The sequence below is a fragment of the Canis lupus genome, chromosome 18, assembly GCF_011100685.1.
Source record: "Canis lupus familiaris isolate Mischka breed German Shepherd chromosome 18, alternate assembly UU_Cfam_GSD_1.0, whole genome shotgun sequence".
NCBI lineage: Eukaryota > Metazoa > Chordata > Mammalia > Carnivora > Canidae > Canis > Canis lupus.
The window spans coordinates 6,088,271-6,104,648 of record NC_049239.1 but is presented as its reverse complement, the minus strand read 5'-3'; the positions used below and the strand labels follow the sequence as shown (position 1 = coordinate 6,104,648).

The 16,378-nt window shown below is 45.2% G+C and overlaps 1 protein-coding gene across 3 annotated transcripts in view; it reads right to left on the bottom strand.

Annotated features, from left to right (window-relative positions):
- Positions 1 to 16,378, bottom strand: part of EGFR (epidermal growth factor receptor) — a 197,363-nt gene that overhangs the window by 53,559 nt on the left and 127,426 nt on the right. For all 3 annotated transcript variants that reach the window (XM_038562623.1, XM_038562625.1, XM_038562624.1), the window contains exons 2-4: positions 6,716 to 6,867; positions 5,679 to 5,862; positions 2,601 to 2,735 (exon numbers count right to left, since the gene is read on the bottom strand). In XM_038562623.1, coding sequence (XP_038418551.1) covers positions 2,601 to 2,735; positions 5,679 to 5,862; positions 6,716 to 6,867 — 471 coding nt within the window. The remainder of the gene's footprint in view (positions 1 to 2,600; positions 2,736 to 5,678; positions 5,863 to 6,715; positions 6,868 to 16,378) is intronic.

Here is a 16,378-nt window from a genome sequence, read left to right as displayed (position 1 = left end):
GGGGTGCTCTGGGTGACCCTTCTGAATCTCAAATCCATTGTCCATAAAATACTTTAATCACCTTATGAGATTTTTTTAAATTTTTATTTTTATTTTTTTATTTATGATAGTCACAGAGAGAGAGAGAGAGAGAGAGAGAGAGAGGCAGAGACATAGGCAGAGGGAGAAGCAGGCTCCATGCACTGGGAGCCCAACATGGGATTCGATCCCGGGTCTCCAGGATCGTGCCCTGGGCCAAAGGCAGGCACCAAACTGCTGTGCCACCCAGGGATCCCGTGAGATTTTTTTAGATACAAATTAAATGAGGCAAGTTCTCAGAAGACACATGTGCCATGAAGAGTACTGGGCTGGGGCAGGGGTTCCTTCAGCACAAAAGGAGTGGCAGGCTCCTATTCTTGTTCCTGCTGGGTAATTAATGAGGAGAATACAGGTAGCAGGTGGACAGTGTCTTTTTTTAAAAAAAAATCATTATAGTTCTGTCCCTTTGATACTTTTCCCCTTTATAGTTCAATCATTCTGGAATGATTTCCTGAATAATAAATCCTTCCCTCATTTGCTTGAAATGTCATTTCTTTATGGACATTTAATTTAGCAAGGCTTACTCTTACTGTCTTTCTCTTCTACATGTGTAGCTTATTCTTACCCATCTATTCTTTTTTTTTTTTTAAGATTTTATTTATTCGAGAGAGAGAGAGAGAGAGAGAAAGAAAGAAAGAGGCAGAGACACAGGCAAAGGGAGAAGCAGGTTCCATCAGGGAGCCCGACGTGGGACTCGATCCCGGGACTCCAGGATCATGCCCTGGGCCAAAGGCAGGCGCTAAACTGCTGAGCCACACAGGGATCCCCTTACCCATCTATTCTTAACTCAATAACCATATCAGTTTGCAGTTCGTAGCTTTGGCATATTTGGATCTTGTTCCTACATATATCTATCATTCTTCCTTCCCAACATTTTCTTTCAGGCTCTTTCCCACAGTCCCGGTGTGATGAGGACAGGTGTGTCATTTGGGCTGGTTGATTCAGTCTATGGCAAATCCGTATTAGCCTCACAGCCTTCCTGTGTCAGTTTTTCTGTTGTTATAAATGTCCACAATTTAACTCCCCACTTGTCCATTAGATAGCTGCAGAAAGGTTAACCTGGATGTCACAGGTAACACAAAATTTTGCACTGTAGAACAAAATTTCCAGTTTCTTGAAAACACGGTACCATGCCGAATATCTCTTGGAATAATGTATTTATAAAACAAAGGAGCTCAACACCCAGGTTCATGGTGACATTATTCACAAGTGTCAATAGGTGGAAGCAACCCAAGAGCTCATCAACTGATGAATGGATAAGCAAAGCATGTGCATACATATATACACATGATGGGATGTTTATTCATCCATATAAAGTAAAAAATTCTGATACATGCTACAACCTGGATGAAACTTGAGGACATTACACTAAGGGATGGAAGCTGGTCACAAAAAGACAAAGACCATGAATGAGGTCCCTAGAGCAGTCACACTGTAGAGATGGAAAGTAGAATGCTGGTTGCCAGGGGCTGGGGGAGGGGGAGGGGGAGTTACTGTTTCATGGGGACAGAGTTTCAGTATTTGCAAGATAAAAAGAGTTCCGGAGATGCATGGTGGTGATGGTTGTATCACAGTGTGAATGTGCCTCATACCACTGAACTGTATGCTTAAAAATGGTTCAGATGGTAAATTTTATGTTAAGGGTATCTCGCTACAATAAACAAACAAATACGAACAATAAGATAAAATGAAGTAACAAGAAAGGGGCTCTAGTCAATTTTGAAGATCCATGTGAACTCCAAATTCTTTGACACCAAAAAAAAAAAAAAAAACCAAAACAAAACAAAAACAAAAAAAACCTACCCCAAAACAAAAACGTGCATCCACTGCACAGTTTAGGGAAACAGAGAAGCAGGAAATGGTGATGACTTCTTATTTTAAAGGCTTGAAAGACCAGGGAGATCAGGAAGGGAGAAGCCAAGCGGAGCTTGGTAACTGTAAACATGTGTCTTCAGAGTTTCCCACACAGGACTGCCAAGGGGCCAAGTGGTGCTGCCCCGACCTACAGCCTGGCCCCCTGCCAGCCTCTCCCTGGCACGGGCCGCTCTGCCAATGAATGGCAGGGACCGGGTCACTGGCACCAGGGGAATGTGGACAAACGCCCCCCCTGTGCACCGTGCCCAACTTTGCCTGGGGCTCTGTGTAGGAGGGCAGAGGTCACCTTACGTGCTTCCGGAGAGCCTGGCGCTGCTTGGAGGCTCAGCAGCAAGTCGGAAGCACACAAAAGTTTGGCTTGTCTCCTCCGGGCATGACGGGAGAAGCCCCCATGCCCGGGCCGACAGCTCTTCTCCATGGCCACATGAGGGCTCAGCTGTCGTGGAGGGGGTGATCTGCTCTGTTAGCAGGCATGCCGTCACGAGAAAAAGCCTTTACCTTCTGTCCCGGATAAGTTAGCTATTTTTGCTTTAGATGAATGTGGCTTAAACATGAACTCTGTTCTCTGTCATCTCACCACCCCAACACACGACAGCTCTGTCCCACCCACAGGAGCTACAGGCGGAGGACATTTATGGAACACTTACACCTGCCCGCTTGGTTCTGGATGTCCATCGACATGTTGCTTATAAAATCGTTGTCAACGATGTCCCGCCACTGGATGGTTTCCACGTTGCAGAGGACAGGGTTATTGCTGAAGCGCACAGCGCCTTGTAGTATTTCTGCGCGTGAAAAGAACCTCAGTTATCAAACGGCCCTGTCTTTAAACTTCCACAAAGTACATATGCAATACTTCTTCACATTTTGACTTCTGCTAAAATAATGCCGGTGTGCGAGCAAGACTCCCTATAGAGCTGTGGCGGAGGGAGGGGGGGGGCAGTTGAAAAATGAGTTGATGATAGTGCTGCGGAGGGGTTAGGGTTTGCCTCCTGAAATAGGCCTCTGATCCACAAACTATCAGAATTCAGAAATACGGGGAGGAAGAAAGGTGTGTGATGTTATAAGGGGCAAACGGGACAGACAGGTGGTGGCAGTCACCACCGTGGGCTGGGAGGTCAGGAGAAGGGGTGATGTTGTGAGCTGCCTCTGGAGCTCCTCACCAGAAAAAGTGGCAGGGGAGTGGGAGGGGAAGGTGAGAAGAATCTGTATGTTTGATGAAGAGATGGTGGACACTAGGAATGCAAAGGGCATGAAGGACCGGTATGACTGTTTCAAAGGAAGAAACAATACAACATGAAAAATCTGTAATGGCTAAAAAAATTCGAGGGTGAGCAAAGTGAGAGTATTGCATGTACGACATTAGACAGACACGGTTACTATGTCGTATGTGCATAATCCACTGCAGCAAGGATAAGGAGGACCTAGGAGCTCACAAGGTAGACAGGTCACAGGGTCAATGAGCTCATGCCACGGGAGACCATGCATGACACATGACAGGGCCAGGTACTCTGCGAGTTGCTTGAAATGCATTATCTTAGTTAATCCTCACAATAGTCCCATGACTGTCTGTAATTTCAATACAGATACATAAATAAAGCCTGGCAACCCCCCACCCCCACCCCCACCGCCACCAGCAGGGAATGGGACTACCACAAGCACAAAGTACCAATGTGGACAAGGAAAGGTCCTCCCCGGGAAGAGCTCTGAGGCTGTTGTAAAGAATGACAGTTCCCAGAACAGAAACAGGAGCATATTGTGGAATACAGAGGGGAGGGCGCAGCAGGCTTTCCGCAGCCAGAAGACTGCAGCAAACGCACGTCGGAGGGCCAGGCAGGCGTTGGCTTCCGCGGATGGTGCAGAACAAAGGAATCACAGAAGGAAGGCTGGGAGGTCCCAAAGGGCCAAATTGTGGAGCACTGGGTAGAAAGTCAAAGATGACAGCAGGACAATCAAGAGAGAACATTTAGTCAGGAGGCAGCCAGAGTCAAGAGGATAAATCTCTGCTGAGAGGTCAGACCCGAAACACAACGTAGGGGCGTTAAGGCTGCTGTGACACTCAGGACAACAGACCACGGTGCCAGGAGAGAATGCACGATGGAGGGTCAAGGGGGGGCCTTACAAAACACCTACAACCTGCAAATGTGAGAAGTAAAAGGAAGGCAGCAAAGGTCCTGGACGATCCAGGTGCCCCTGACTGGTAGCTTGGCAGAGGAAGAGGTCATCAGTCTGGCAGCAGTCACTTTTATTTTTACTTTCAGTATTTGATGATTTTATACTTTGTGGTGGGCACTGAGTTAATTATTAACAACGGTGCTTCATTACTACTAAATAATTCACATAGAATAAGGATTTAATAACATTAAATAATCTGCCTTCATGTGATCCCATGCCAACAACAGAAATAATACCAACAACAGGAATAACTCCTAAGTGCTTTTTCCACAGAAATTCACTTAATTTTCTCAACACCCCCAGGAAGTGTGTTACCATTGTTATGCACGTTTTTTAAAGAGGAGGAAACTGAGACACAGGGAGGATCTGCTCCAGGGGCATCTGGCTGGTGAGTGACAGAGCCAGGGCTAGAACCCAGACATCCTGGCTCCGGGGTCCATGCTCTTAACCACATCTGCCTGTCACCACGAGATAGCACGAGGCCAGACGGGCAGATTGAGGCATGCTCAATGTACAGACCATTTTGCAAAACGTGTAAATAGCACAAATTAGTATTAGCATAAACGCAGACCATGTGGGTGGGTGTTCTGAGCAGCTAAAGTGGTGGGTGGAAAGTCTTCGGGCAGTTTTACAGGATGGCCAACCCCAGGAGCCCAGCTGGAGGGCTGTGCCAGCCGCTTCTGAGCTCGGTCTGGATGCATCACCTCATCCCAGCACATCCATTGTGGGGCTCCTACCGTTCCCAGGACCCCCTCTGTTACGCACCCTCTGCTCTCGTCCCCCTCTTCCTGATGGGCTCCCTTCCCGTCACAACCGCACAGCACATGGGAAGGGCGAGGACCCTGGGGGCAGAGCTTTGGTGGCCATTCCTGGCCATTTTTTCACTAACGTGGGACCTTGGGAGAATGACTTTACCACCATTTCTTTATGTGTAAGATGGTGGGAGTGTAAACACCCGCGTTGAAGGGTGGGCGTGAAGTTGCTGATGCAATGGGATGGGCACTGCACCTGCCACACAGCAAGGGCATGCTCCTCATTATCTTCAATTTTATTTAAATCAACTTCCTATCCCTTCTATCATCTTAGCTTCCACTTGAGGGACCTTCACGAGGGACCTACTCCCAGGAATTCAAAGTTCTTCTGCAATACCGTCATCCTCTGTTCTTCTGTATTACAGCATTGCTCTGAAGACTGTCCCAAGTAGGGGAGGTTTTTGATGTATGTCCCTTACACCTGAGGTCCAGGTATTAGGATTGGCAGTTTATTCAGCCAAGGTCATCTGGTCTCTATGTCCCAGAACCATTACCATTTCTTACTCACTCTCTGAATATTTCCCCACGAATATAGGAGAAGTGGTACCGGGTTTAAAACTTCCCTTCCCTCTCCATCACCTACTGTCTTCTTAGTCACTTCCACCTACTGCACCTTGCCCAGAGCTGGTGCTCAATACATTTGTATTTGATGAATAAAAGTCTTCTCTGAGTGGCACTAAAAAATATTTTGGTCTGAGCTGCTGTCTGCAGCCCCATCCTCCCGGTGCCCTGGCCTCTCACCATGCAAGTTTCTCAGGGGAAGCTCCTGCAGTCCAGTTTTATTTGAGCCATAGTTGGAGAGGACGGATAAGGCATGGGTGTTTTCATAGAGCACATTTCCTCGGATGATCTGCAGGTTTTCCAAAGGAATCTTCTCCACCGTGTTGAGGGCAATCAATACATACCCGGCAACTTCCTGGATGGTCTAAGGAGATCAAATGTCAATGTGTTATTTCTCTTGTCAAGAGCTCAAATATGCAAGGTCTAAAATGGGTCAAGAAAGCCCAGAACACCTAAGCCAACCACGCACGCGAGTGACTGACAACTATAAAGCAGGTGGATGACTACAGTGAGGATAGGGGAGGTGACAGGGTTTACGATGACTCAGGTACTTCTGCCTCTAGAGCCTGCTGGTGATTATAAAGGGCAACGTGCATTATTTAGCAAAGCTCTGACTCTCGTTTCACTTGGTGTTCACTATGCTCAGAAGAAAATGAAATCGTTTTATCTATTCGTGTTGTATCCGTCTTGCACACTTTCTTATAAAAAGCAACACAGAACCCAGAAAGCCAATCAAACCCAGAGTTCAACTACCACCCAACTCCAAAGCTTTCAGAGCTGGCTCCTGGTGGCTCACGAGAGCCCACCATGAGACATGTGGGAAATGGAAGGAGCGATGCAGCTGGGATTCAACTAGAGGGGGAGTGTTTACACCAAGGAAATGGGAAAATGCTACAAAGTAGGACTTTGTCTTTTTCTCAAAGAGCCAATATCCCAGGATACCACAGCGACAGCAATGGTTAAATGCTTAATATCAGTGTCTCTGATGATAGTGAAACAGCAGGCCAGCCTGTTTCTCTCTGACACTATTTCGTAGCTCTGACTTGACACTAGCTGGTGAAGTGGTTTTCTGATAAAACTTGCATCTGTAGTTCCCCCAGGACACATAACTGCTGTAGCAAAAGCAAATACACTTCCAACTACATTATCTCAAGGTCCTTATCTCCTTATATTTCCTTCTATCCTTTGGGTAAGACAATCAAATTGACTGAACTAACCTTTAAGAAGGAAAGGTCATAATTCCTTTGCATGTAGGTAATTTCCAAATTCCCCAGGACCACCTCACAGTTATTGAACATCCTCTGAAGGCTCAGAAAGTGGTCTTCAAAAGTGCCCAACTGGGTGAGCCGGTTACTCGTGCCTTGGCAGACTGCAAAAAAGGGAGAAAAAAAAGGTTTTACGTGAAATGCCAAGTAGCAAAACTAAAATAAAATGTTCACAAATTTCAACTAACTGCGAGTTTTAGCGACTTACAATCTTAATTCTGATAAAAGGTCACTAGGATGAATGCGACAAGAAAATGTTTGTGTATGTAAGATACAGTTTGCGATAAGAGATAGCTCATCCCTATAATGCACGGAATCATTTGAAATGTTAAAAATTCAAGGGGAAATTCGATGAAAATCTTTAAGACAAAAATAGTCTTTTAAAAAAAAAAGATTTATTTATTTGAGAGAGATAGAAAGAGCACAAGTCTGAGAGGGAAGAGGGGTAGAGGGAGAGAGAATCTTACGCAGAGCTTGACCAGGGATCGATCTCACGACCCTGAGATCACAACCCGAGCCAAAACCAAGAGTCAGACGCTCCACCATTGCACCCAGGTGCCCCAAGACAAAATAGTCTTTTAGAGCTTTAGTAGACAAAAAAAATGTGTATCATAGGGTATTTATATAATGCAATTACAATGTTGAATTAGTACCTCCATAATGAACTTTTTACTTTACAAAATACAATTATCACATTACTGCGTGTCCGAGGGATATTTACGAACGTAACAGACGCCGGCCGATATTTTCTGACCACAAGGTTGTACAGCTTAAAATCGACGGCAAAAGTGTAGATGAAAATCCAACTGGCCAGAGATTATAAATATTCTTCTCGACTAACGCATCAAAGAACAAATCAAAGGCCTAATTATCCATCCAGAAAATAATGACGCGGAAACATACATTTCAAAACACACTCAACTGAGAAGCCAACCCGTGCTTCTGTTTGTCCACACGCCGTGCGAATCCTCCCAGAACAGGTGGAGGTGCAACTGCTTTGCATTCTTTGGCAGGACACAGCCTTGGCACGCTGAACTCCCTCATGTTCTAACTTCGTACAAGAAACAGTTTAAATTAGGGGACCAAGGTAGATTACGGCACTACAGCCGTCGGTCTATCTTTAAAAGCACAGGAGATTATAATAAAGTCATCTTTACAAACCTGGCTCTTTGAAAGACGTGTTTCAGCAAGCATAGCCAAACAAAGAGGTCTGGGGCTTTTGAAGCAGGGAGCTTGTTAAGGGACTATATACTTTGAACCAAAATTATCGTAAGAGTGAAGAAATATGGCCTGTGGCTTTGGAGGGTAGGTTCAGCGCGAGCCAGGTTCTTCCGCACGGGCACAGGCGCGACCGCAGCGGTGGCCAGGTGGCTGGACACGAAACAAGGCCAGAGTCAAGACGCAGGTACTTTCCCGGGAGACTCTTTCCACATTTACATTTCTATTTTGCAGGCATCTCTGTTCCTTCCCCACGGGAACTGCGTCACCTGACCGTCTGCCCTTGCGTTTTGGTGCCACGGCAGCGAGCACATGTTCAGACACCACATCATCAACCCCATGCACTGACACTGACATTAAATATGAAGCAATCGCCACATCCTCTTGAACTCTATGGGGATTTCCCTCTTCTGTGGCCTCCTTCAAATCCGGTGTTGGGGAGATCTCTCACTGGGAACTACAACTGCCCGACCATGCCAAGCATAGCCTCCCCGCTCCAGGCCCTGATCTGCTCCAGGGGCCCCTTAATGCTCCCCGAATTCTTCCAACCACAACCCTGGGTTGACCCACACAGCTCTGGGCTGCTCGCACTCGGAAGCACAGGCTGCTCTGATTGCACCCTTCACTTGGAACATCTGTACACAGCTGGCGGCAACGCATGCACATGGGGCCAGACTCGTTGCCCAATCCCAAGGTCCCTAACGATGCCACCACTGATGTAGGTGCAGGGTTGCGACAATAAGCCACGACCTTTCAATCGGCACACATTGAAACAAAAGCTGCTTTCCAGGCTGGCAGACTTGGTCTCCACATTTCAGCCCAACTGATTGGCAGCCATGTGGGGAGCACAGTGTTACTCGTGCCCTTTGTCCCAGCCAGGTGAGCGGTGTCCTAGAGCTCAGGGGGGAGCACTGTCAGAAGACCTTCCTCCATGTACAGAGAGAAACAGCAACAATTGCTTTCATTTGAAAGAGTTTCTCTCTCTCTCTTTTTTTTTTTAGATTTTACTTATTTATTTGAGAGAGCGAGAGGAAGCACAAGCAGGGCGGAGGGGCAAGAGGAGGGGGAGAAGCAGGCTTCCCGCTGGACGGGGCTCGATCCCAGGACCCCGAGATCACGACCTGAGCCAAAGGCAGAGGCTTAACCGACGGAGCCACTCAGGGGTGCTGGGTGATATCAGCTTGTAAGGTGCTCTTGCCTGCCCCCCAAATTTTTATTACTAAGTCAATCACAAAGGAACATTTGTCAGCAAAAAAGGAAAACATGCATGTTAAGTTTAGCTTGTTACATTATAGAAGAAATGATTTCAAAAAGACCACATTTGTCCTTGCATTCATTCCCTCAGAAAATGCAAAATGAGCTCCTAAAATATTTATTTGATGGATACCTATCATGACCCCTCACTGCTTACAATGTGTACGAACTACTTTTATATTCAGGAAAAGAGATGCCGCATCTGGAACAGCAACGTCACACATTACTGATATGAATGTTAATTTGAAAAACATCTTAAAAAAAACATTTTGGGAAGCAACTGGACAACTCATGTAAACAAATGTATATGCTTTATGAAGCTTCATGCAAAGTGTTGTTCATTTTTTAAAATATGGCAAACTGTAAAAAGCCCTAAATGCTCACCTGTCAACAGGCATGTTCTGGAGACCAAGAAAGCAATTGGTACAATACCGTGTGATTCCGTTTGAGGCAAATCCATCTTGAATTCTATTCCAGGATTAGTTACTAAAGTCTCCAAAGAGATCATTACAAAGCTGTTCATTTGAGACTTTCTCCTGCCGTGTGCCCCAAAGCAGATGACAGGGTCTTAACTGAACTCCAGAGTGAGGATCAGAATGATTTGATCTAGGTTTCTTTCCTTTTATTTTTTTTAAGGTTTTACTTATTTATTCATGAGAGACACAGGGAGAGGCAGAGACACAGGCAGAGGGAGAAGCAGGCTCCATGCAGGGAGCCCGATGCGGGACTCGATCCCAGGACCCCGGCCGGGATCATGCCCTGAGCCGTAGGCAGACGCTCAACCCCTGAGCCACCCAGGTGCCCCTGACCTAGGTTTCTTGATTCAACAAAGTATAATCTTCATTCCATACTTATCCCAAATGTCTCACATTATGAATATAAAGCAATGGAAAGAGTTAAATGTGAGATCACTGAATTAAGTAAAATTATTTTTAAAAAGAAATCACAAAACTAGTTAGGCAGGTTTAAGACAAAACTGCAAAAGGGCAAGAGCTTTTTGATTCATCCAGGAGAAAGTTTTTGTTTGGCCACTTCCTCATTACGTGACCCCGAATGACTTCTCTAAGCTCTCCCCGGCACGCTTTCCTCAAGTCGTAGGCATGCTGAAAATAATCCTGACCTTCCAGAACTGTTTTACAGCCTGAATAAACACAAAAGCTTTTCACCTTTCTTTTGTTAAAATTAACTCCTGAGAAATGTGACAGTGACACAAGATGCACCTGTACAGCTGTAAGAGGGCCCCTGTGGATGGACACTCGCCCTGGGGGATGATCTGACCTGGGAGTGTCTGGACCTGCGAACAGCTTCACTCAAATATTGGGCATTAAATAGAGTTATTTTGCCTGTAGAATATTGATCAGAAAAGGAAAGAAAGGGAAAGGAACTTACGCAACGGTTTCATTAACAGATGCACAGAGGATTAGGTGTGTAAGCCATTTATTCAAAGGGACCAGTAATAGGACTTCAGAGCCCTATACGAGAAGGCTAGACAATTGAAAGTGTATCCAGCTCCGTACAAAATGCTAGTGATCTGCTCTACCTGTTACAAATCTGAGGATAAATTCTACTGAATCAAGAGCAGCAGCCGTACAGGTGCTACTAAGCACTCAGGTTTCTCATCTTCAGATTTTACTAGGAAGATCCGGAACCGTGTCGAAAAGCTGAAGGAACAACACCGTAAATGTCCTTAGATGAGACTTGTGACCATCTTCTCACCTAACTTATTTTTTAACGCATTGCAAATACGGTCCGAATGCCGGAACACTGGTCCCTGGCACACCATGGGTTAGAGCTCGAGGTGAACTCACAGCTGTTGTGTGGAGGCAGCACACGCACCTGTGACGGGGGCCGTCTGGAGGGCAGCATGGGAGAGGTTCAACGCACGCACACACCTGTGGAAGCTCCACTCCTGCCACCACATAGGACATCAGCCCTGGGGGCCCCTCAGGCCTCTTCCCAGCTACACCAGCAACCACTACACGTGACTTGTCTTCACTTACAACAGTTTTGCCTACTTCAGAATTTCAATTAATGGGATTCCGTGGAATTGGAATCGCTATTCTGGTAAGGCTTATTCCACAGCCTCCTACTGAGAGGCACCGACGTCATGTTGCACCAGCTTGCAGTGACACTGAGAAATGTGTTTTAGGGGAAGTTATCTGCGTATTATCCTTGGGGATCTCGGGCTGACCACAGTCTGCTTGTTCTTTTTCTTAAGAACACCCCCCCCCCCCACACCACCACCACTGATCTTAACTGAAAATAAAAACAATCTGCCTCCTCTAAGTCTTGGAATACTCTTGATTTTATGGGGTAGGGCCTGTGGCTTTCCTGCCTCATTATGGGGGTGTACACCTCTCTTTCCCCACAAGCCTGGGCAAATCTGTATTGCTGATTAAGACACGACCTTAAAACAAGTTTCTCCAGATTTTCCCAAATCCACTTAGACACTTTTGAAACTGCCTAAAAAAATTTATAATTGTTTTAATTTGTTGTTTTCTCAACTACATATTAAGGTTTGCCAAAGGAGCTGGCTCTTGTGAATCTCTCCCCTTGGCCTTCTAAATTGCGCTTTGATCCTTGCCCCATTTTCCACAGAACACCTCGTTTTGAAGCAGAAATCGTATCACACTACTCCCTTGCCTTGAACCATCCAGAAGTTTCCCCGTGTTATCAGAACACAGTGGAGGCTCCTTTCTCCTCATCTCTGCTTCTCTCAGCCTCTTCTGCTCCCCGTTCCAGGCACACTCCCCTAGTTCTCTCCAGCTGGCCCAGTTCTTGGCTCACTTCCAGGGCTATCCCATCCACCTGGAATGCTCTTCTGTTTCCCTCCAGATTTCTACATCTTTCTCAATGGTCATCCCTTTGGAAAAGCCTGTCCTGGAACCAGATTAGCCTACATATCCACCATTAAATCCCATCACATCACCCTCTTCCTTTACTTCCAAGTAAATTTATCACTACTTAGAATTATTGTTTATGCAAATATATATATTATTTATTATTCATCTTTATGGTGGGGAGAGGTGGATTTTATTTACTTTTTATTTTTTAAGATTTATTTATGTATTTGAGAGAAAGAGAGCACAGGGTGAGAGAGAGAGAGAGGATCCTCACCCAGACTCCCTGCGGAGCACAGAGCGTTTACATTGTCACCGTGGGTTTCATCAAAGGCCTTGTAGAGTGGGAAAAGTCTCATCATCGTGAAGATTTTTCTTTATTTTCCAAAGCTTTATATTTTACCGGTAGTTCCTTATTTTATCATGTTTGATTTTTAACTAATAAACAGTTCTCAGCTTGTAGGCATCCAAAGATAGTTGTCGAACTTAATTTGAATTTACACTGCGATTTGGAAGGGCATATGTGATCATCAAAAGGTCCTCTGAAATATTTGATAATTTGCCACGTGCATTATAATATCCCTACTGGACTAAACACGCCAGGCTCTGACATGTCCGATGCAACTGCAAGCTACAGTAACTCCAATTAAATGAACAAGCAGAAGATTTTAAAATAATCTCTCTTTTATTTTGGAGTTAGGACCAGAACACCAAAACTGGTTGATTTCCATCCCCCATGCTTCTCCTCCTAGCCATTTAAGTAATCCCAGGCCAACTTCATGATATTTAAACAATATACGGAATTAGGATACCTTTGTATATCGTGTCTACTCTCTCGGGAGTTAACTGATGTGTCTGAATCCCAGAAAGTCCAGTTCTACGAGAGACTGTGGAATATGCTTCTAGAGACATCATCAAACATCAGAGTGACGATGGTGATAGTATCAGTATGGGATGGTCTCCTGCCAGACCCAGACTCTCTGGGTCTCAGTGTTTCTCACTGGTTAAAAATGGGACCAGCTCAACATATTTGACAGGGGAGGGTGAGCAGTTACATGATCATGGACGTGGAAGTATTTCATAATTAACAAGTCTCTAAATATAAATTATGTCTCACACTGGGGCTTTACCCTAGCAGTACGCATTGCAACCAAACCTTGGCAATCTATTCCTGCCTATGTCTTCATGATACCAACAAACCATTTCCCACTCCCCACCTAGGGACTTAAAAAAATTTTTTTTTTAAATCGTCTCAGCAGAACTGGTAAGTTGTGTTGAAATTTGAGACGCTTGAGAATTCTGAAATAAAAGTCAGCACTTTTCATTATTACATATAGGATGTGAGCCCAAGAACGGTCCTAACAATGGAAACTAAATATCTTAAATCACAGGGCTGGCAATCCACTCCATTTTTAAAAAAGTTTTTATTTATTCATTTGAGAGAGAGAGAGAGAGAGAGAGAGAGAGAATGAACAGGGGGAGGGGTAGAGAGAGAGGGAGAAGTGGACTTCCTGCTGAGCAGGGAACCCGGTGGGGGATTCGATCCCAGGACCTTGGGGATCACAACTTGAGCCGAAGGTAGAAGTTACCCCCCGCCTCCCCCCTCCCCGAGCCATTCAGGCGCCCCTGCACTCCATTTTTTAATAGGTAGTTTAATGGTTAGTCAGAGATCAATTAGTCCAATGTATCTGAACTCTGAGAAACTCATCTGAACTGAAAAAGATTTCATAAATCACACCCATCAACCTTTTCTTCATTCAATTCAATAAACCTCTTCTGAATACTTAGTGCGTATCAGACAGCACTCTGTCTTGGTGGCCAGTGTCTGTGTGTTTTAAACACATGGACATGTCCTGAACACAACCTCATGGAAGGAGGAAAGACACACATCAGCATCTGTATCAGGTCATACAGAACTCGATCTAGTCTGTGGCTAATACATCATACCTTGACTGAGTATTGAACGCTGAGCAGCACACAGACGAAAGGACAGATCACCGGATTTGGTTTAAAAATCTCTCTATGTGAAAATATAAACAACAGTGAGCTTAGTGTGTCTGGTTTTTCCTTTCTAGAGATATCATGAGTAAGCGCCTCCTCTCTGGCCTGAGTTCTGTTTTCCTAATCTCCTAGCTGGGGACTATTGCTTACTCATGGTCAGGGGCTCTCTCTTCACATATAGGAATACTTCTCAAGTGACTAATACCACTTCCCTTCCAAGTGTCTGGTAGCCAAACCACTGCTTCTATCCTTCCCCTCCACTGCAATTTTCGCTTCTGACCTATTTCTTGAGAGCTCCGTCACCTTCTCAGATTAGTACCTCAGACCCACCAGTGCAGGGCAGTGCGGAGTCAAGACTCATGTCACTCCCTGACATCTGCACAGTCGTCCGGGTTTCCAAAGCTGGACCCCAAGAAGACTGCCCTGAACCTCTGCCTGTACCCTGGATGAGGAAGATGCGTTGAAGAGCTAGTTACCATGGAAGAACCCATTGGATTAGGGTGGGTTTGCCCATCTCATTAGTTAGCTGTCTGGCACACAGCAAGTTGGGAGACTTGGAGGGATGAAGCAATTCGGGAGTGGGGTTGGGTGATAGAGCTGACACCAATGATGGTCACAGACAGTAAGCCAAGAGAGGGACTAGTGGAAGGAGGTGGGAAATTTAAGATTCCAAAATGGGGCTGTTGTCAAAGACTATTGCTTGAAAACGGGTTTAAAACATGGTCAACGTTTGACCCAAGACTGCCCTCAGTTTACTGCCGCCTTTCAATTCTGACTTGACTCTGTTCAACTGAGAACTGGTGAGCAGAAAACAGTGGGTGGGTGAGAGCGTGAGCGCTCAGGTCCAACATACCCAGAGCCCTTGGCATGTCTGGTTGGCAACTAGCTACATCTTCAACAGCTTCTCATAGTATGGTCTAGTGTTACAGGTCAGGGTGCAGCTCTTCTCTTCCTAGAAACACCCTCACAATCTATGTCATTCCCAGCAAGGTGACGTGGAGGTAAAGCGAGGCAGGGCTGACAAGATTTCACTCCTCTGGGCATGGTCCTCACCCAACTCGCATACCTTCTCTTTTATATTCTGCTCAGGTCCACATGACTCACTCTCTAATGACCAAGGCTGAGTAATATTCCCCATATTGGGCTATTTACTTGCTGGTTGAGCTGTCCTTCTAGAATTCATTTGAATGCCACACAAGGCTGAGAAGCATCACAGCAAGGTGGAGTCATTAGCCTTAGGTGTTCCTACAGCCTCTCTGTAAGGGTTCATCCCCCTATGCTCTGTGATCGGCACCTGGGCCAAGAGGGGCTATTTGTTCTTTTGTTCACTTACTTAACTAAAGCATATTTAAAAAAATAGTATAACCACCATTGCCAAGAATGAATCAGAAGTACTCACTGCCTTGGAGGAATATATTAGCCCTTTGGGGAGATGACTTTACACATGAAAAAAATCACTGGACGTCCCAAAACCACTCAGGGTAGAGATATACTAAAGAAACACAAGTCAGCAAGCAGAGAAATTGCCAACCTGGAGTCATCTGGGAAGAGGAAGCCAATATTCCCTATTACCAAGCAAACGGAAACACAATATTTTACATTCAGACCAAAAGAACAAGTCTCCCACAAATGCCAGGTGCTGAGCTGGTGACTTTGCCTTGCACAGCCCCATAATATTCCACACTCAGAATATCAGGTTTCTTCCAATCCTGTTTTTCTGCAATCCCTTCCCCTGGCTCACTGCCCATATCCCAATTTGGGGTACAAGTGACCCTTCCTGGGTTTCTTTACAGTTATCTGCATGTAATGATCATGTCTCCATCCATTCTCACTAAACAAAATTCTGGAAAAGATTTGTAATTTGTAAGGAAATAAAATATTTTTAATCCTGAATGGGGAACAAAGACCTTTTTGGCAAGCATTTCTCTGCAGAAAGACTCTGGGTTCTATGTGGCAGTGCATGTCCTACCCCCTACCCAAGGTGGTTTAAATGTTATTTAAATTTTTCTCTCTGTTATTATCTGTGTTTTGAAAAATACCAGCCTCTAACACACAGGCGGTCTCTCAATACACACACAAGTTGGCTTATCAATGAGTATTAGAAAAAAACCCAACAGAAAGGACCAACCCCACCCCTGCCCCAGCAAAAAAAAAAAAAAAAAAAAAAAAAGACACACAAAAAGCAAAAACCAAAAAGACACAACAAAACAAATAACAACAGTAAACGTTTGAAACAAGGGAGCAATCACTAAGACACCAGGTAAAGGCCATTACACCAGTGTTTGCCTCTTAAAACAAAGAT